Source organism: Microcaecilia unicolor, chromosome 7 (assembly GCF_901765095.1).
Source record: "Microcaecilia unicolor chromosome 7, aMicUni1.1, whole genome shotgun sequence".
Taxonomy (NCBI): Eukaryota; Metazoa; Chordata; class Amphibia; order Gymnophiona; family Siphonopidae; genus Microcaecilia; species Microcaecilia unicolor.
This window is the reverse complement of record NC_044037.1, coordinates 218,186,037-218,206,468: the sequence shown is the minus strand read 5'-3', so window position 1 is coordinate 218,206,468 and position 20,432 is coordinate 218,186,037. Positions and strand designations below refer to the sequence as shown.

At 38.9% G+C, this 20,432-nt stretch overlaps 1 protein-coding gene across 1 annotated transcript in view; it reads right to left on the bottom strand.

The window, feature by feature from the left end:
• TTN (titin) overlaps positions 1–20,432 on the bottom strand; it is a 470,266-nt gene that overhangs the window by 82,437 nt on the left and 367,397 nt on the right. Inside the window, exons 233-254 of the mRNA XM_030210848.1 lie at positions 19,378–19,677; positions 18,976–19,290; positions 18,731–18,879; positions 17,966–18,116; positions 17,596–17,877; positions 17,187–17,489; positions 16,796–17,098; positions 16,420–16,701; positions 15,905–16,204; positions 15,503–15,805; positions 14,940–15,248; positions 13,501–13,782; positions 13,118–13,417; positions 12,733–13,026; positions 9,663–12,629; positions 9,248–9,568; positions 8,386–8,670; positions 7,999–8,298; positions 3,322–3,624; positions 2,925–3,200; positions 2,528–2,827; positions 1,644–1,946 (exon numbers count right to left, since the gene is read on the bottom strand). Coding sequence (XP_030066708.1) covers positions 1,644–1,946; positions 2,528–2,827; positions 2,925–3,200; positions 3,322–3,624; positions 7,999–8,298; positions 8,386–8,670; positions 9,248–9,568; positions 9,663–12,629; positions 12,733–13,026; positions 13,118–13,417; positions 13,501–13,782; positions 14,940–15,248; positions 15,503–15,805; positions 15,905–16,204; positions 16,420–16,701; positions 16,796–17,098; positions 17,187–17,489; positions 17,596–17,877; positions 17,966–18,116; positions 18,731–18,879; positions 18,976–19,290; positions 19,378–19,677 — 8,928 coding nt within the window. The remainder of the gene's footprint in view (positions 1–1,643; positions 1,947–2,527; positions 2,828–2,924; positions 3,201–3,321; positions 3,625–7,998; positions 8,299–8,385; positions 8,671–9,247; positions 9,569–9,662; positions 12,630–12,732; positions 13,027–13,117; positions 13,418–13,500; positions 13,783–14,939; positions 15,249–15,502; positions 15,806–15,904; positions 16,205–16,419; positions 16,702–16,795; positions 17,099–17,186; positions 17,490–17,595; positions 17,878–17,965; positions 18,117–18,730; positions 18,880–18,975; positions 19,291–19,377; positions 19,678–20,432) is intronic.

The following is a 20,432-nucleotide window of genomic DNA, read 5'->3' as shown; positions in this document are numbered from 1 at the left end:
AGGTTTCATGCAGTGGTCATGTGGTGGTATTAAAAAAAGACAATATCTTTTTATCTGAGTACACATCATCACACAATAGAAACACAGTGCTGGTTCTAATAGATGCACTATTTTTTAGCATCTTTAATGCCATATTTTTAACTGTATGATGTTACCTTCCATGTAATGCAATGTAATTTCAGTTTACTACTACTACTACTACTATAAATCATTTCTATAGTGCTACCAGTCGTGCGCAGCGCTTCACAATTGAACATGAAGAAAAGACAGTCCCTGCTCAAAAGAGCTTACAATCTAAATCAGGACAGACAGACAGGACCAATAAGGATAAGGGTAGGACAGACAGAAGGACACATAGGGAAAGTTTAGGTCACACCTGGTTTCTTATATAGCTAATATATTCTTAAACATCAAAAATAGGTCACTTGCACAAATATTTAGAGCAGTGATTCCCAAACCTGCACTGAGGGAACCCTAGTCAATCAGGTTTTCAGGATATCCATAATAAATATTCATGAGATTGATTTGCATACACTGCCTCCTTGTTATGCAAATCTATCTCATGTATATTCATTGTAGATATCCTGAAAACCTGACAGACTGGGGTTCCCCCAGGACAGGTTTGGGAGCCCCTGACATAGAGACATAAAATGATTTTGATTTACTGAGCTATTTCCCCATAGATGCAATGAGAAAAAAAAACTTTAGTAAATCAGACCCAATGCACTATACTGAAATTAAAAATCTTTCCATTCTCTATGTATATGCAGATTAGGAAATGGGTGCAACTAGCTTTTCTGGCACTCCCATGCAAGGTGAAATTGGTACCCTCTCCTGAGCTGCCAATGCTGCTGCTTTTGCTAATCCCCATTCCACTTTCCCTGAGTTGCAACCACTGCTACTACCATCGGTGCCACAACCACCACTACCCTACCTTTACTGCCAAGCAGAGCAATAATGAACTCGAGTGCGAGTCTTGCAATCTTGTACAACTAGCACCAGAGTTCCTTCCTGCATTGCATGGCTTAAAGCTAAAGAGCCATACCACGCAATGCAAACAAGGCTAACTCAACAAAGCGAAGAGCAGTACTCATGGCAGCTTTTGGCACCTTTCCAAATGACAGCACCCTCCTGTCATGCATACTGCACTTACTATGTTGAGGTGGCCCTGTCAAGTAAAATGAATGCAAAAATAGGAAAAATATGTCAGATGTACTTTGTGTTTAATATGGTTTATAGTCAATTAGCACCTAATAAACCACCTTTAGTGGGTTATATCAAAGCGGTTCACAATCTAAATAATGAGAAAAGGAAAGGAATATAAACAATTTAACTTAAAAATGTACAAAATTATTATATTATAACTTGAAACCTCCTATTATATGTGAAGAATAAAATATGTGCTGTTATCATTAACAAAATAGATTTTGTCCAACAAAAATCAAGACCCAGAAGTACTAGTTTGGGCTTATTAGTGGCTATCTCTAGTTCTGACTCAGAAAATATGACTTTGTTCTTTCTTGATGTCACAGAATTAGGCTCTCTTCTTAGTAATTAGGGATCCAGCCTGGGGCAAAGAAGTCATATGTAACTTCTGCTGGAAACTGATGAGCTTTGTTACAAATTGTTTCATTAATGCTTACCGACAGGTGCTCTTGCTGTGACAAATTCAGTTGGTTTGCTAGGTTTGCTTGAACCAGCTCTGTTCAGAGCAAAAATCCTGAAAGTGTATTCCAGACCCTCAATCATACCAGCACAAGGGTACTCTGTTGTGCGCACTGCTGTATCATTTGCTTTCACCCACAGTAAACTGTTCCTTTCCTTGCGTTCAATCACGTAGCCTGTAATTGGACTGCCTCCATCACTGTCTGGTCGGTCCCATGCCACAAAAATACAGTCTTTGTTGACCTTGGTAACATGAGCATTCTTGGGTTCACTAGGAACATCTGTATAAATGACATGAAACAGGTTTAATATTCTGAAGATTATTAATAGTGATGAAAATGAAGAAATTAAATAAAAATGGACAATCTATAATAATAGTCCTGGATAATTGACTACAATGGTAAAGGATTGTTTATTTCTAGGTTTTTAGTTAAAGTTTAGAGGTTGTCACAGGTTAAAAGGTTTATTTCTATCTGATGACTGCTGTAAGACAATAGGGAATACATTTTTGTGCCCTCATTTTAGTTACTACAGCCATGTGGTGGTTTTACTACAAAGGATCAGGGCCTGATTTGCTAAGCTTTTCCCACAGACAATGAGAATGGTATAAGCGCATTAGTAAACTGGGACTCTCTTGGGCGAATTTCCTCCAAAAGGCAGCAAATAAATCTTAATAGATAAATAAGTTGTCAACAGGCAAATACTCTGAGTGAGTAGTTGTCCAAGAGGTTGACCCTCACTTCCTGTGATTCACTTACTCTATAGAGGACACAAGTTTCCAGTCATTAGGGAGGAATTTTTCTGACACTGTGAACTTATGGGAACATCATTTGAACAACAAAGAGAAAATACCCTTACATACCAAATGGGAACTTAGGAATCATCCTGTCAGATGTTATAGGTTCTGAAATGCCAAAACGATTTTCAGCTCGTACACGGAAGATGTACTCTTGTCCAGGAATCAGTTTTCCAACTCTGCAACTTGTTTTTGTAACTGAAGGTACAGCAGTAACCCAGTCTCCTCTGCTTACATCACATTTATCAACAATGTAATTTGTGATGCTACTACCTCCATCCTCAAGAGGCAGGTGCCACGATAGTGAGCAAGCATCAGCATCTATCTCAGAAATTTCAAATGGTGGTTCTGGTGGACCTGGAATGTCTATAGTGCATCAAGAAAAAAAGAATCTCAGTACTTTGTATGATAAAATATCAAAGCTATTTGTATAGAAATCACATTATTATAATATTTGACTCACCCATAACAATTACTCGAATTCTCTGAGAAGTTGTACCAGAACTGTTTTCTGCAGTCAAACTGTAGAAACCACTGTCTTTTCTCGTCACATCCTTTATAATGAGAACAGAGGTATTTGGTGATTTATGCACTGCTAGACGGCTGGAAGGCATCACATCCTCTTCTCCTTTCATCCATTTAGAAACTGGTATAGGCTTGCCATAAATATAGGCCTCTATCCTAAGCTTCTGTCCAGCTTTAATACTCATGTGTTCAGGCATTAAGATCTTTGGTGGGACTGTGTAATAAAACGAAGAATAGCATAAGTATTTGCCTTAAAATAATCCACATGTTAATTCAAAACTATTTTAATCTTATAGAAATAACATACATGATTATAGATGAGTACAATTACTTACGGAGTTGATCTTTAATTTCAAATAATCCTTCAGCTTCCTTGGGCAAACTCACTCCTACAGCATTTCTAGCCGCTACTCTAAATTTGTATTTAACTCCCTCTTTAAGTCCAGCTACAATTATGTTCAGATCTCTCACAACAGAATATTGTGTCCACTTGTTTTCAGGCTGGCCTTCCTCATTATAATGTATAAGATATCCATCGATTTTAGAACCTCCGTCTCGTAGAGGTGGTAGCCAAGTTAATGTGGCACTATTCTTTGTAATCTCAGCCACTTCAACTTTTCTTGGTGGGTCAGGTGCACCTGTGGGGGGTTAAAAATGAAGAACGTTAAAATGCAGTATTTAAACAACATCCATTAAACTGATAACTGAACAGCTGATTTGATTACATAGTCTGATTGACCAAAGTCACTGGATTTCTGGATTCAAGATACTTATGTTTGGGTATTTATTTGTTTATGATAATCCAAAGGAAAGCACTCACAGCTTTCAAGTCAATTATACTTCATGTGTTAAAACATACTTTCCTGAATCTAAGTAATGTGATCACAACTGAATCCCTTACTTACAGCTATTCACTAGAGTATCTGGAAACCAGGTCTGGATTTAGGCATAGAGAACAGAGACAACTGCCTCCAATGCCAAATTTTGATACATGCTGAAGTGTTGCCTCTACTGCAAGCCTGATCGGGGCCTACTGCTCCTGTTCCTCAACAAGACAGCAACATGGGACCTACTCAGATCTCTCCTTGCAAGCTTTCGGTGGTACCAGTGAGAGGGCAGGATGTTGCAGGCCCTGTGTAATCATAGTAACATAGTCTATGAAAGCAGATAAAGACCTGTATGGTCCATCCAGTCTGCACAACAAGATAAATTCATTATACGTGGCACGTGATACTTTATGTGTACCTGAGTTTGATTTGTCCTTGCCATTTTCAGGGCACAGGCCATAGAAGTCTGCCCAGCACTGTTCTTGTACTAAAATTTCTGAAGTTAACGTCGAAGCCCCTTAAAATTTACACTCAAGTCCATCCGTATCTATTCAGTCAATCAGGGAACAGACCGTAGAAGTCTACCCAGCACTGGTTTTGCCCAATTACCATTGTTGCCACCCAATCTCCACTAAGATTCTGTAGATCCATTCCTTCTAAACAGGATTCCTTTGTGTTTATCCCACACATGTTTGAATTCTGTTACCGTAACATAGTAGATGACGGCAGAAAAAGACCTGCACGGTCCACCCAGTCTGCCCAACTAGATAAACTCACATGTGCCATTTTTGTGTATCCCTTACCTTGATTTGTACCTGTCTTTTTCAGGGCACAGACCGTATAAGTTTGCCCAGCACTATCCCCACCTCCCAACCACCAGCCCCGCCTCCCACCACCGGCTCTGGCACAGACCGTATAAGTCTGCCCAGCACTACCCCCACCTCCCAACCACCAGCCCTGCCTCCCATCACCGGCTAAGCTTCTGGGGATCCCTTCCTTCTGAGCAGGATTCCTTTATGTTTATCCCACGCATGTTTGAATTCCGTTACCGTTTTCCTCTCCACCACCTCCCGCGGGAGGGCATTCCAAGCATCCACCACTCTCTCCGTGAAAAAATACTTCCTGACATTTTTCTTGAGTCTGCCCCCCCTTCAATCTCATTTCATGTCCTCTCGTTCTACCACCTTCCCCATCTCTGGAAAAGGTTCGTTTGCAGATTAATACTTTTCAAATATTTGAACGTCTGTATCATATCACCCCTGTTTCTCCTTTCCTCCAGGGTATACATGTTCAGGTCAACAAGTCTCTCCTCATACGTCTTATAACGCAAATCCCATACCATTCTCGTAGCTTTTCTTTGCACCGCTTCCATTTTTTTAACATCCTTCACAAGATACGGCCTCCAAAACTGAACACAATACTCCAGGTGGGGCCTCACCAATGTCTTATACAGGGGTATTAAAACCTCTTTTCTTCTGCTGGTCACACCTCTCTCTATACAGCCTAGCAATCTTCTAGCTACGGCCACCACCTTGTCACACTGTTTCGTCGCCTTCAGGTCCTCAGATACTATCACCCCAAGATCCCTCTCCCCGTCCGTACCTATCAGACTCTCCCCACCTAACACATACGTCTCCCGTGGATTTCTACTCCCTAAGTGCATCACTTTGCATTTCTTCGCATTGAATTTTAATTGGCAAACGTTAGACCATTTTTCTAGCTTCCGTTACCGTTTTCATCTTCACCACCTCCAGTGGCAGGGCATTCCATGTATTCACCACCCTCTCCATGAAAAAATACTTCCTGACATTACTCCTGAATCTGCCCCCATAATTCCCCTACTGAATTCTGTTAGCAGCCTTGAGGCTATGCTTGGGGACAGGATTGCTGAATTGGACAATGGTAGGCGAGAGAAGGATATTATGAGAAGGCAGTATCTGAGCAAAGGCAATTAGAGGGGGGAAGACTGGAGGACCTTGGCCTGGCTGCCCATAAGTGCCCACAATGGAAACTGGCCCTGCTAGAAACTCCTTCAACTTTTTTTTATAACTGAAGTAGCTAAATGTATATCAGTCAGCATAATATTCCAAATATTCCATAATTTTACCTTCCTCAAGGTAATCTCTTTTTTCTTAGGTAGACTTTCCACCTAATCCTAATTTATGCCTAAATGGATATCCATATGCTTGCAATGTCCAAATCCTAAGTTTGCAAAGGCAGAAAAGGAACGTGTAACACTGCAGTATGTCCAAATAGCATGTTTTGGGCATATTTTGGGTGGGACTAGGGAGAATCCAAAACCAGGATGTCCAACAGCGATTACCAAATGGTAACAAATGTCCAAGTCTAAAAAGAAGGGCATCCTAAGTGAGAGCTTTTTCAGTCACATCCAGGGTACAAAAAGGTGCTTTGATTGAGCAGCTGACCACTAGAAGGATTAAGGCATGACACCTCCTTAATCCCCTAGTGGCTGTTGTCCCCTCCCTTTCCCCTGAAAGTGAAACTGAGAAGAAATACTAGTCTCTATGCCAGCTTCAGGTATTATGGCCATTCTTAGCAGTGCAGGGAGTAAGTATGAGGAGTAGTCTAGTGGTTAGTGTAGTGGACTTTAAAACCGAGGGACCCAGGTTCAAATCCCACAACTTTTTCTTTTAATTGTGAGCCCTCCAGAAACAGAAAAATACCTATCGTACCTAAATATATAAGCCATCTGCAAGTCTGAAGACTATTGAAGTGGTGTCATTCAGGTACAGTGGGTATTTTTCTGTTCCTGGAGGGCTCACAATGATGAAATAAAAGTTAAAGTGGGATTTGAACCTGGGTCCCTTGGTATAAGGTCCATTGCACTAACTACTAGGCTAGCTCTCTACTCTGCAGAGATTCTGACACAGCTCCTATTGGAAGATACAAATAAGATGGATGTCCGTTTTAAATGTTATGAGCTGGACGTCTTTTTTCTGACTTGCATACCCTTTCAAAAATGCCCCAACCATGTTTACAAGCTATAAAAAATAGATCATGACAGACTCCTGAAATGTCCATCTCTTTATATATGTTGACAAATCTATCTCGAGGAGGAGGTGATCCACCGAGGTGGATGAACACTAACTCCCACGAAAAATCGATACCTAGAGGAAAGTGGGCAGTGGACCAATGACTCCAGGGAGACGGGATACAGATGTAAAAAGTACCACTTTATTCACAGACTTGACACAGTACCGTGTTTCGGCCATAGGCCTGCCTCAGGAGTCTTAAATGATTCTGGTACTAGGAATCAATCTGGAGGTTAGGACATAGGAATCAGTCTGAAGGTTAAATGGTCTTAAAAAAGACCCTTGAAGATTTGTAACGCGTCTGTAAAAACGGAACAACTGACCAGCATATTAACCTTCAGACTGATTCCTATGTCCTAACCTCCAGATTGATTCCTAGTACCAGAATCATTTAAGACTCCTGAGGCAGGCCTGTGGCCGAAACATGGTACTGTGTCGAGTCTGTGAATAAAGTAGTACTTTGTACATCAGTATCCCATCTCCCTGGAGTCATTGGTCCGGGTGACAAATCTATCTCTCCAGCAACTTTTCCTGAGGAGTACATTTCATTTAGAAACAGTAACCCATTTGTAGCTTTTAGAATTAAGAAATATGCTTGTATTTTGAGAAAACGATTTGATTTGACAGAATGCTATCTAGGTAGGGAGTGTAATGATAATGAGGAATATAACCAATGAGTGAAACTACTTCTCAAAGGTATTCTATTACCTTTATGACTTCTAGGACCTGATTTTGGTGGCCATACTAAAACCAAAATGCATTTTATTTAGGAGGGTTATAAAAGATCCCAAAGATTGGAGAGCTAGAAGAGTAGAAGAGGAAAGCCATACTGACAAGTGGCAAGCCTTCCAAGCAGTACATGCACCTGGTCCTGTAGTAAGCAAGTGCAGGCTCTTAATATGGCTGGATATTTGGCACCTTCAAAATTTGGTGCCCTCGTCAGTTTCCTATGCTGTCTCTGCCTAAAACTGGGCCTGCACTCATCTGATGTTTCAGAAAGTACTTTTCTAGCTGCACATAACGAGTTGAATAATAATTTAGAATCCAGAAATTTAAAGAAGGATTCAGACATATGAATAAAAAAAGATATCTGAAAAACAATAAGAAAGTTAAGGACTCCATAAGTACTTACTTAGTGGATCTGTAGCCAGGACTGGTTTTGGAATGTCCCTTGGAACGCCAGAACCATACTCATTGACAGCTGTTACTCTGAAGAAATATTCAGTTCCAGGTACAAGGTTAGCTACTTTAAAACTAGTTTTCTTTACATCTGCAATAACAGTCGCCCATGTCTTTCTGTCCACTTCACGTTTCTGCAGGATATAATGAGTTACTGGGCTACCGCCATCATTTTCAGGAGGTGACCAAGAAAGTTGACATGACATTTTTGTGACATCAGAAACAGTGAAGTCTGCCACAGGGCCAGGAGTATCTATAAATAAATACAAATTGATATGTAAAAGGACTTATTTCTTTAAAACACCTTTTATAACACAATTTTTAATATTTGGCTACTCACCTAAAACTCGAACATGCACAAACACTGCCTTTTCTCCTGCTGCATTAACAAGTGTCAAAGAGTATTTGCCAGAGTCATCACGTGTAGAATTAGGGATGACAAGGAAAGCCATAGTATCCACCAAATCAACTTGGCCCTTTCTGATTACGTTATCGATACCCACTCTCCGCCAGGTAACTTTTGGTGCCGGTCGTCCTCTAATTATAGCAAACAGTCGAATGGGGCATCCAGCTCTGACTGTAACTACCTTTCTGAGGCTTGCATCCAATTCAATTTCTGGTGGTTCTGTGCATTAAGAGAAATTGCAATATTTAAAATGTTAAATAAAATGTTAAATTAAGGGTTCTTCTTTCTAAGCTGCAGTAAAAATTGGCCTTAGCATGCCCTTACGTGCTTTTCCCACAAGCTAAGGACATTTTTACTGCAGCTGGAAAATGGCTGATTTTCCATTTTGTTCAATTAATGGCCATGTGCTAATTTTGCCATTAGCACTTGGCGATTAACAATGGTTAGCATGCAAGTACTTGGTGACACCTATTTTGTAGGTGGTAATGGCTCACACGCTAATCCTATGCTAATCAGTTAGCGTGCAGTAATGCAGATGTGCTAATTAATGCAGAAAAACCCATTCTTTTCCTCCACCCAGAAAAATGAAAAACTACTTTTTTATAATGTGGTTTGTGCACAGATCCAAACCTTACCACAGGATGCCTGAGCACTTCCCACGGTAAGCCATTTTAAATTGTGGTTAGTGCGTGCTAGCACTTACTGCAGCTTAGTAAAAGGAGCCCTAAATGAGTAATATTCCTCTTTAACATAGTTAAGGACATTCTATACAGTAATAAATAAAGCTGAAAATTACCAAGTATTTCTTTTGGAGAAACAGCTTCTTTAAGTTCTGCAGGTCGTCCAAGACCCACTTGGTTTTGGGCAGAAACTCTAAACTCATATTCTTGTTTCTCATCGAGACTAGTAGCAGTAAATTCTTTATGAATAAGTTGTGCAGGAGCATTGCATCTTTTCCATCCTTCATCAGGGAGTGCACTTGCACCTTTAGGTCTCATTTCTACTAAATATCCAATTATTGGAGCACCACCATCATAAACTGGTTTTCCCCAGCCTAGAGTAATGGAAGTCTTTGTGCTATCAACCACTTTCAGATTAGTTGGTGGACCAGGTGGTTCTGAAAAGTTAGAAAGGGAACAATGTTAAAATACAAAACGATAACTAAACTGCTCTTTTAGAATGTTATTATAGTATGCAAATCAGTACAATACCTATTGGGTCTTTTGCCTCTACTGGCCTTGAAGGTAAGCTTGGATCTCCAAGTCCAATTTCATTTTCAGCCTTAACACGGAACTGATATTCATGTCCTGGGATCAGATTTGAAACTTGTTTACGTCTTTCTGGAATTGGGGATTTGGTAACAGCAACCCATCTTAATGATCGCTTTTCTTTCTTTTCTAGAATATATCCAGTGATTGATTTGCCACCATCATATTCTGGTGGATTCCAAACTACAGTCATTTCTTCTTTGCTTATTTTAGTGACTTCTGGTGGATCAGGAGGACCAGGTCTATCAAACTGTGCCTTAGCAATAATTGGCTTAGTTTCTGTTGGTGGACCACTTCCTATCTTATTTTCTGCACGAACTCTGAAGATATATTCATTTCCTTCTATAAGATTTGTCACATGTGCCCGATTAATTATCAGAGATGAAGAAGATGTAGACCAAATCATTCGTGAAGTCTCACACTTTTCTAATATGTAGTTTTGTATTTCACAACCACCGTCATCCTCAGGTGGTTCCCAATTAACTATACATCTATCTGATGAAATTCCAGAAACTTTCAGGTCTCTTACTGGACCAGGTACATCCAAAACATTAACAGTTGCATATGCTGTAAAACTGCCAGCTGCATTTGTTGCAGTAATTATATATTTACCACTGTCCGAACGTTTTGATTTTGTGAGTAGAAATTTAGATGAATCACTTGTTGTTTCGATTTTAACTCTTGGAGATCTGGTTAAATCTGTGGCATCTTTGTCCTTCACCCAGGTAACTTCTGGTTGTGGACGGCCTTTAACTCCAGCTTCAAGTCTAATTGATTCACCTGCTTTCACTACTAGTACTCCAGATAGTTTCAGGTCAAGGACAGGTTTCTGTAGTTCTTCTTTGACCACAACTTCACTTGTCCTGACCCAGTTACTTTCACCTCCTTCATTCTTAGCTTGAACTCTAAATTGATATATTTGATTTTCAATGCACTTATCCACTATGTAGTTTGTTTCTTTGATGCTGCCTTTGTGCACTCTTTCCCATTCATCTGAATCCTTTAGCTTTCTTTCAACATGATAAGATAAATTGGGACTGCCACCATCATAATCTGGCCTTCTCCATTTCAGAAGAACAAAGGTCTTTCCTACATCTGCAATATGAAAGTTTTCTGGTTCACCAGGCTTGTCAACAGGGTTAATAGCAAGGATAGGTGTTTTAGTTTCAATTACTGGACCTGGACCAACTTTGTTTTCTGCACAAACTCTGAAAAAGTATTCATGGTTTTCTATAAGAGATGCTTTTATCAATCGTTTAGTAACATCAGCAGAGAGTACTGTCCATCCTCTCTGGTTTGGCTCACGATACTCTACTATATAGTTGGTAATTTCAGATCCACCATTATCTTCAGGATTTTCCCATGCAACCATACAAGAATCTTTGGTGACATAACTTGTCTTTAAATTCCGGCATGGTCCAGGTCGGTCAAGTACATTAACAAGAACCACTCCTTGTGCTTGGCCACTATTGTTCTTAGCCATAATAATATACTTGCCATGATCAGCTCTAGTAGCTGTTTTGACTTGCAGTGCAACATGAGGCAAATCTTGAGTCATTTCAATTCTTTTGTCTGGTATTAGAATTTTACCATCTTTAGACCAAGTAATATCTGGATCTGGTCTACCTTTCACTCGAGCATAAATGGGAATTGTTTTTCCTACTCTAACAGTGATTAAGTCACGACAAGTCACATCTAGTTCTACTTCAGGAGGATGAAGAATATCCTTTGCTAAAACAGATTCAGGCAATTCTCTTGGTTCTCCTTCTCCAACAATGTTAGCAGCTTTTATACGGAATCTGTATTCATTTCCTTCAATTAAGCCAGGCACCCTAAAGGCACATTGTCTGATTAGTTCGTCTTTATTAATTCTGTTCCACTGTGTAGCTCCTGATTTCTGGCATTCTACAACATATCCAAGTATAGGGCTACCACCATCTCTGTTGGGCTTTGTCCATACTAAGTCAGCTGTTTCTCTGCTCTTGTCTTTTAGTTTTGGATTGATGGGTGGTCCAGGGGGTGAAATAGGACGTGAAGCTTTTATTGGATCAGAAGGAGGAGATGGTTTACTTAGGCCAGCGATATTTTCAGCAAAAACTCTAAATTCATACGTATTGCCTTCATAAAGAGCAGGAACTCTAAACTTCAGATCTAGCACTGGTGTCTTGTTGACAGATATCCATTTTCCAGATATTTCTCGGCGTTCAATAAGGTATCCACTTATTGGACTTCCACCATCAGATTTTGGAATTGTCCAAGATACTGTTGCAGCATTTTCTGTAATGTCAGAAACCACTGGCTTACCAGGTGGAGAAGGTGGATCAAACATATGCTTAGCAACTGTTGGTTTGGATTCAAGTGGTTTACCAATGCCAACCTTATTCTCTGCTCGTACTCGGAAAACATATTCAGATCCTTTCTGAAGACGCTGGATCTTAGCCTTAGTGCTAGTATTTCCTGAACTAACAATTCCCCAGGTTTCTTTTTTGCTTTCTTTTTTCTCAATAATATAGTTCATTATAGGACTTCCACCATCATCCCTAGGAGGCCGCCATGAAATAATCATGTGCTCTGGTGTAACTTCCAGGATGTTAATAGGACCAGTTGGTGGACCAGGAACATCCAAAACTATAAGATGAAGTGCCACAGTCTTGCTGCCACATGTATTAGTCACAGTAAGTAGATATTCTCCACTATCCTTCCTTGTGCAGTTCTGGATAGTAAGCACTGTTGAATAACTATCTGTGTCAATTTTGTAGTTGCCTTCAGATTTAATTTCACTATCATCAAATACCCATTTTGGAGTAGGAACAGGAATGCCTTTCATGATTGCAGGGAGTCTTACAGTGGTACCTGCTTTAACAACTAGGCCTTCAATTAGTTTTACATCAAGCTCCACACTTGGAGGTACTGCAAAGAGAAAAAATATATACATAAATAAGAATATTATTTTTAGTAAAAAAATATTTAATGAGTTACATATGGAGATTAGAAATTATTCAGGGTGAATTACCGAGTTTTTCTTGACATTCTATTGGGATAGTTGTGTCTGGACGACTAAGACCAGCAGCATTCTGTGCCTTGACACGGAACTTGTAAGTCTTTCTGTGTTGCAATCCTGTAACAATACATTCTGGTATGGCAACCGTCTTGAATTTTATCCAGTCTTCTTTACCATCTTCTTGATACTCAACTAAGAATCCAGTAATTTCAGACCCACCATCTCGATCAGGCCAATTCCAAACAAGTGAAACTTCTGTCTTGTCAAAGTCTACATGATGCAGATTCTTTGGAGGTCCTGGAGGGTCTTTTAAAAGCAATAAAATACAGTGATTAAATAAAACTAAATCAAACATTATGCAAACCTTACCCTTTTTAAACTTCATTATAAGACTTACATATTGGGTCAGCTGCTTTAATTGGCTTCATAGATTCAACAAAGTCACTCCGTCCATATTGGTTCTCAGCAGCAACTCGGAAGAGGTATTGTGTGCCTTCCATCAGATGCTTAGCCATTATACTATGTTTCTTAGATGAAGATGAGATTGGTACCCACTGGGGATGAGCCACATCTCGTTTTTCAACTATATAGTTTGTAATGACAGAACCACCATTGTCCTCTGGTTCTTTCCAGGTAAGATAGCAAGAATCTTTTCTGACTTCACTGACCTGCAAATTTCTTGGTGGACCAGGCTTATCTAAAATAAAGAACTCAGATTTAGAAATATATCTAGCTAAACCAAGAATGCAACCCAATGTTTAAACAAAATCAGGTTATTACCTAATACAACAACTTTTACTGAGACAGTCTTTGAACCAGCTGGATTCTCAACTGTCAAAGAATAAACTCCACCATCTTCCTTGGCACAATTGCGGATTTCTAGTGTACTACCAACTTTTGTAACCTCAATATCTGCTTTGGGTGACACTTCTCGGTCTTCTTTCTTCCAAGATACCTTTGGGAAAGGTATGCCTTTAATTAAGGCACTAAGTGTTAAAGTATTTCCAGCCTTAATGTGCTGTTCTCGTGCCATGTTAGCATCAATTATCAGCTCTGGAGGTTCTGAAAGACAAAATATAGTTTTAGTATAAAATGTCTTTTTCTATAGAAATCAGTGGTACCACCTGCTAACTGCAAAATTAAAATCTTCTAAGAGAAAAAAGGCAAGCTTTCCTGCAGCAAGGGAGATGAACTACATGAATTATTTTCTTGTCACATGGTCCATTTAAGAACAAACATAGCTAATAATTAATTATAAGTTGGGTAGATGACCATTAGGTCTTTGTTATACCCATTATAATCAAAGGGTGCTTTTAAAGTGGCACCCAACTGAGTAGACTGGACATGAAAAAAAGGACAGGAGAAGAAAGCAGAAGAATGGGGGAGAAGACTGGATCATTTTATTGAAGCCTCCATTAATTGCAATATACAAAGATGTTGCGAATGATCTGACTGGGGAAAAACTGACTGACTGAGTGAAAACATACCAAGGGTGGGGTTACAAATTTCAAAGATAAAGGTTATAAAAGTTTGAAGGGGTAAATTGGGCAAATTTCATTTTTGAAAGTTTTCTGTAATATAGGGTCAGTTTTTCAAGATTATGTTTGCTATTTTTCAAACTTTTTTATTGATAAATATTTCTCATTCTTTGAAGACATAATTAGTCCATACCTAAGGCTGAAATTTTGCAGGATTATGCAGTTGAAATCACTCTATCTTGTGCTATAAGTAAGTTACATACTCCACTTTTGGTTCCTTTTTTCTTAGCGGGTCACAATTTGTTTTTCTTTCTCATCAGACTAAAGGTTGTTCCAAACTTGAAAGTAACTGTAGCAGGGCCAGTGCAAGGGTACTGGGTGCCTTAGTCAAACCTTCAGCCTTACAGTCCCTCCCTCGATCAATTAACTTTCAGACCCATGATCTGCCCCAGCCAAAGACAACATATCATATACATACAAATAATGAGAACAATTTCCAAAAGTAATTTGCCCACCCCTCTTGCTGGCAAAAGTATTCATTATTTGTTCTTTCAGCTTTTGTAGTAATCAGGATCTATTTTTTTAATTTGAGTGCAGCTGCTCTTTGCTACCCCCCCCCCCCCCCCCCAGAAACTGCTGCCCTAATAGCCATATTAGCCCTGAACTGTGTTGCAAGCATGGCGTAATGCTTATTTACTGTAAATATTTCCTTACAAAACAATTCACCAGTACAAAACTTACCAAGTCTGTCCTTGACTTCCACTGGGTCACGAACATAGGCTGGTTCTGATTCTCCTGCTGCATTGACTGCCTTTATCCTGAACTTGTAGGTATCACCTTCTGTAAGTTCAGTGACCTTATATTTTGTTTCAGGGCAGGAATCTGCAGTATGATTTGCTTTCTTCCAGTCTTCAGCTCCAACTTTCTGGTACTCAATGAGATAACCAATAATCTTGCTTCTGCCATCATGTCTTGGTGGTTGCCAAGATAAATCAACTGAATTTTTGGTTTTGTCTATGGCTTCAGGGTTGATAGGTGGACCCGGTTTAGCTAAACAAAATCAAGGCAATTAATTTAAGTTGTAAATATTACATATATATAGTTAAATATAAATGCGATTATAAGCACATGCACATAGGCATGTAGTTATTAATGTGGGCTACTGTTAAAGCATGTTGTTTTATCAATAACATGCTATGTTAGCACAGGTCCCATTTTATGCAATGAGATCTAATTACTAATAATCGGGGTTAACAGTAATGGTAGTCCACATTGTTAACTTCTCCCCTTAGTTTGTAACATACCAATTGGATCTCTTGCGAAGACAGGTTTTGATGGTGGGCTAGGATCACCAATGCCAATTTCATTTTGAGCTGAAACTCGGAATTCATATTCACATCCCTCAAGTAGGTCAGACACTTTAAACTCGTGGTTTGGATAAATAGGTTCTGAAGTGACTTTGACCCATCGATTAGACATAGTTTCTTTCCTTTCCAGAATGTAACAAAATATAGGCTTTCCGCCATCATGTGGTTTATTCCAAATGACTAGTGCAGAATCTTTTGTAACATCTTTAACGATTGGTTGCTCAGGTGCATCAGGAACTCCTGTAAGATGTGAGTAAAAGTATTAAATACTACTCCTTGGTACTCAGCTATGAAATATGATGTTTGAGTGTTACAGTAAAATATAAACAGCAAACATACTAAAGCGATCCTTGGCCTTCATTTCATCAGATAACAGTGGATCACTTATGCCATAAATATTTTCAGCACAGATACGAATTATGTATTCTCTTCCTTCAATAAGTTTAGGAACTTTGCATGTTGTCTTGGTAGTAGCAGAGGTTACCGGCATCCAGAGTTCTCTGTTAGTATCTCTTTTTTCAACAACATAATTTGTAATTGGACTACCACCATCATCGAGAGGAGGTTTCCAAGTGATAACCATATGATCTTTATAAACTTCATTAAAAATAACTGGACCAACCGGAGGCTGAGGACGATCTGTTGAAGAAACAGAAAATTGAGATTTTTTCCCTTTATTCCAATTAATTAAGGGCACCTTTTACAAAGCCACGTTAGCGATTCTGGTGCAGCAAATACAACAAAACCCATTCACTTCCTATGGACTTCATTGCATTTGCCATGCGGGAAATGCTATTGCAGTTTTGTAAAAGAAGCCCTAAATAAATTAAAATGTTAATGAATGTAGTGCTTACCAACAACAGTAACTTGGCAAAGGCCTTTTCTTGTTCCTGTACTGTTCTCAACAACCACACAGTATCTGCCAGAATCTTCACGAATGCCTTTCAGTATTGCCAGAGACAGTGTTGTTGGAGTAGTTTTGATCTTTGTGCGATCATTTTCTTTAACGTTAATTTCGTCTTTCAACCATGTTACCTTTGGTGCTGGCTTGCCTGTATAACGTCCAGTCAAATTAAATGATTCTCCAACACGTACAGTAAGCTTTTCTCTGAAGTCTAGATCTAATGATGGAGGAGCTAAATTTGAAAAGCAAAAACATCAATGGTACTAATTAATAGTAGTGAATATACTAACGCATGTTTTACAAACTATACGAAAATGAATACGTACCAAGTTCATCTTTGCAAGTGATTGGTTTGGTGCAGAACGAAGGCTTGCCTTGTCCAACAATATTGCAAGCACTTACACGGTACTCGTAATTGTCACCTTCTTTCAAACCATCATTTGTATATTTTCTGTCAAGCAATTTTTCCTTAGTAACTCTGTTGAACTTCTCTTTTCCAATGAGACGACTTTCTAGCACATACATAGTTATATCAGATCCTCCATTATATTTAGGTGGGTTCCAGGATAAGCTAACAGAATCCTTGGTAACTGCTGTTACCTTAAGATCTTCAGGACGTTCAGGTACAGCTAAAAGTAAAAATATGCAATATAAAGTAGGAAATCCAATTAAATTTGCATTTTTTGATCAAATGATAAATAACAGTAAAGTACTTACTTATTGGATCTCTGATGATAATTTCCTTTGGTGTTTCAACAAATGGGCCCATGCCAATAACATTTTCAGCTGCAATTCGGAAAAAGTAAGCCACACCTTCTATCAGTTTTTGCACAACAGCATTTTGTCTTGTAACTGTGTATGTTACTGGAGTCCACCCTCTACGGTCAGCCTCACGCTTTTCAATAATATAATTAGTGATTACAGAACCACCGTCATCTTCCGGAGAGAACCATGTGAGTTTGCAAGAATCAATGGTTAGATTCTCAGTTTGGAATGGCTGGCTAACTGGACCAGGCACATCTAAGAATATAAAGAAAAATAAAATTTGTCAAACCCATGCTTCATATTTCCAGCTGCTAATGTTTAAAACCAGCATGTAATAAAACATTTAGGACTTCCATTTTACCTAATACATCTACAATAATAGTCTTCTTTCTTTCTCCACATTCATTTTTAGCAAGGAGTGTGTAGATGCCTTGGTGTTTTCTCTGGCAGTTCTTTATAACCATGGATGAACTAATGGCTGTTGTTTCAATTGTAGCTTCTTCTGGCAAAGCTCTTTCATCCCTACTCCAGAAGATTTGTGGAGGTGGCTTTCCTGAGACATAAGCTATGATTCGAATGACCCCACCAGCATGAACAACAATTCTTTCTTTGACACTGGCATCTAATGAAATATCAGGAACAGCTGTAACAAAAATAGAGGAATTAACTTATATTTGCTCTTTCACCTGGATCATTTTATTTTTAAAATAATGAATAACCTTGATAAATACCTGTTCGGTCTTTGACTTCAATAACATCAGTAACTTCACCAGGTTCTCCAACACCAGCAGCATTCACAGCTCTAACTCTAAAACGGTAGAAGCTTCCTTCCTTTAGTCCTGGCACAACAAATTTTGTGCCTCTCACTTCTTTGTCCTTCGCCTGGAAAAAACCCCCATAATAAATATAAAAACATTGGATGCATAAAGATATCAGGATAAATTATCTGAATATCTTTATGCAAATCTTCAGCCAGTCTATCCTCATAAATGAAGCTGCTGAATATACAGTCCTAAATTTAACACAGGTAGGTTGTCCATTTAAAGTTATGGCCTGTTATTTATGTGGTTACCTTATACATATATTTATCTCAACAGTAGCTGAACACGGCTCCTATCTGATAAGGTTTGACCTGCCCCTGTTAACATCTCACCCCTCCTCAATTTAATCAGATAAGCTGTATATTCACATATGGGAAAAATATGGGTGGAGGGAAGGCGGGTTGGATGTTCGGGTGAATTTATATTAAAAATGAAAATGTTGCACTATCATTGTTAGTATACTGCTAATTCTGTATAGGGCATGTTTATCACTGTGCATTGATGCTTGGAAGAATTATGTTTTACAATAAAGACAAATATAAAAAAAAATATGGAAAAATGTACCTGGTGGGAGATTTTAAAAACAAAGTGCTTATGGAGCCAGCATATGAGGTTGACTATCTAAATGTTTCTGCATGTTTTATCAGCCTAATCACGTGCATATATTCCATCTACCTTTTCCCATTCTTCTTTTCCTTCTTCTTTATATTCAATGAAATATCCTGTAATTTTAGATCCGCCATCCTTTAATGGTGGTGTCCATTCCAGATCCACAGATGACTTAGTCCAATCAGTGACCTTTGGAACTGGAGGCCCAGGTGGAGCTAAAAAACAAACAATTACTTTATATTTCCCATTAAGTTCTATTTCAATAAAATATATTTAAAAAATTGAAAAATTATGATTAAAAAAAAATTTACCAATAGGGTCTCTGGCAATGGCTGGGTCAGATGGCATGCTTGGAGGACCAACACCAGCAGCATTAATGGCCATTACACGGAACTGATAGTAACAGTTTTCAATAAGGCCTGTTGCTTTATATGAAACACCCAAAGGCATAACTTTGATGGGATCACGATTAACCCTCTTCCATCTTTTTCCAGTGGTTTCTTTCACTTCAAGCCAATAACCTGTTACTGGTGAGCCTCCGTCATATTCAGGTTCCTCCCAGTTGACAGTCATGGAATCCCGTGTTACACTGCTAATTGAAGGTTTTTCACATGGTCCGGGAACAGCTGAAAGTGATCAGTAAGCAAAGTTACCTAATGTATTTTAATGTATTCTTTATCTGACTTTTCAACATCTAGAACTACCACACTTACTGAACAAATTTCTTGCTGTTTCAGGTTCACTGTCAAGAGGTTCCCCAACACCATACTTATTCTGAGCCATGATACGAAACACGTACTCATGGCCTTCTAGTAATTTTGGTATTGTGTAGACACACTCTTTAGCTTCATTGGTAACAGGAGACCATATCTTTCTATTAGCTTCTCTTTTCTCAATGACATAGTTTGTAATCTTTGAACCGCCATCATCTTTAGGTGGGAGCCATGCTAAAGTCATTGTATCTGCTTTAATTGTTTCAAATTTAATGGGTCCCACTGGTGGTCCAGGACGACCTAAAAAAAGCAACAAATTGTGAATTTATTATAAAAGTCCTTAAATACAGAAAATCAAATTTGTAACAATGATTGTGATAAAGTAGGAACATAATATTTCAGTAAGCATTAGATAACAGAAAATGGCTAATAAGCAAATAACGCCTATGTTTACTAAGGTGCGCTATAGGTGTGTTAGCGTGGTTAACATGCATTAATGGTTAACACGCGTTAAACGCTAACGTGCCCATAGAAATGTATAGATGTTTAGCACGCCTTAACTTTAAAGGCGCGTTAAAACGTTAACGCTAACATACCCGTAAATGTGATATCAAGTGACATGAAGGGGCATTTTCGATAAGACATATAAATCGATTTTGTACATTTTGCTCAAAACATTCAAAAATCAAGTGGCAAACAAGATAGCCATTTTCAAATCAGAAAATGTCTATCCTTTTGGTTTGAAAATGACCAATTGCTAGATGTTTTTGTGCTCAGTGTGTCTATCTTTTTGGACCATTTTTTGAAAAAAAAAAAAAAAAAGTCTTAGGGAAAAATGCACAAAAACAGGCCATTGGGATGTATGGATGTATGGGGGGGGGGGGGGGCAGCATTCTTAGTAAACTGGCCATACAGACATCCTAGCAGAACAGTGGGGCACCCTAGGAGGCACTGCAGTTGACTTTGCATAAAAAGTCTCAAGTATACATCTCACCGTAACCCCCTTATATTGTATGGGGAGCCCTTCAAAACCCATCAAAAACCTACTGTACCCA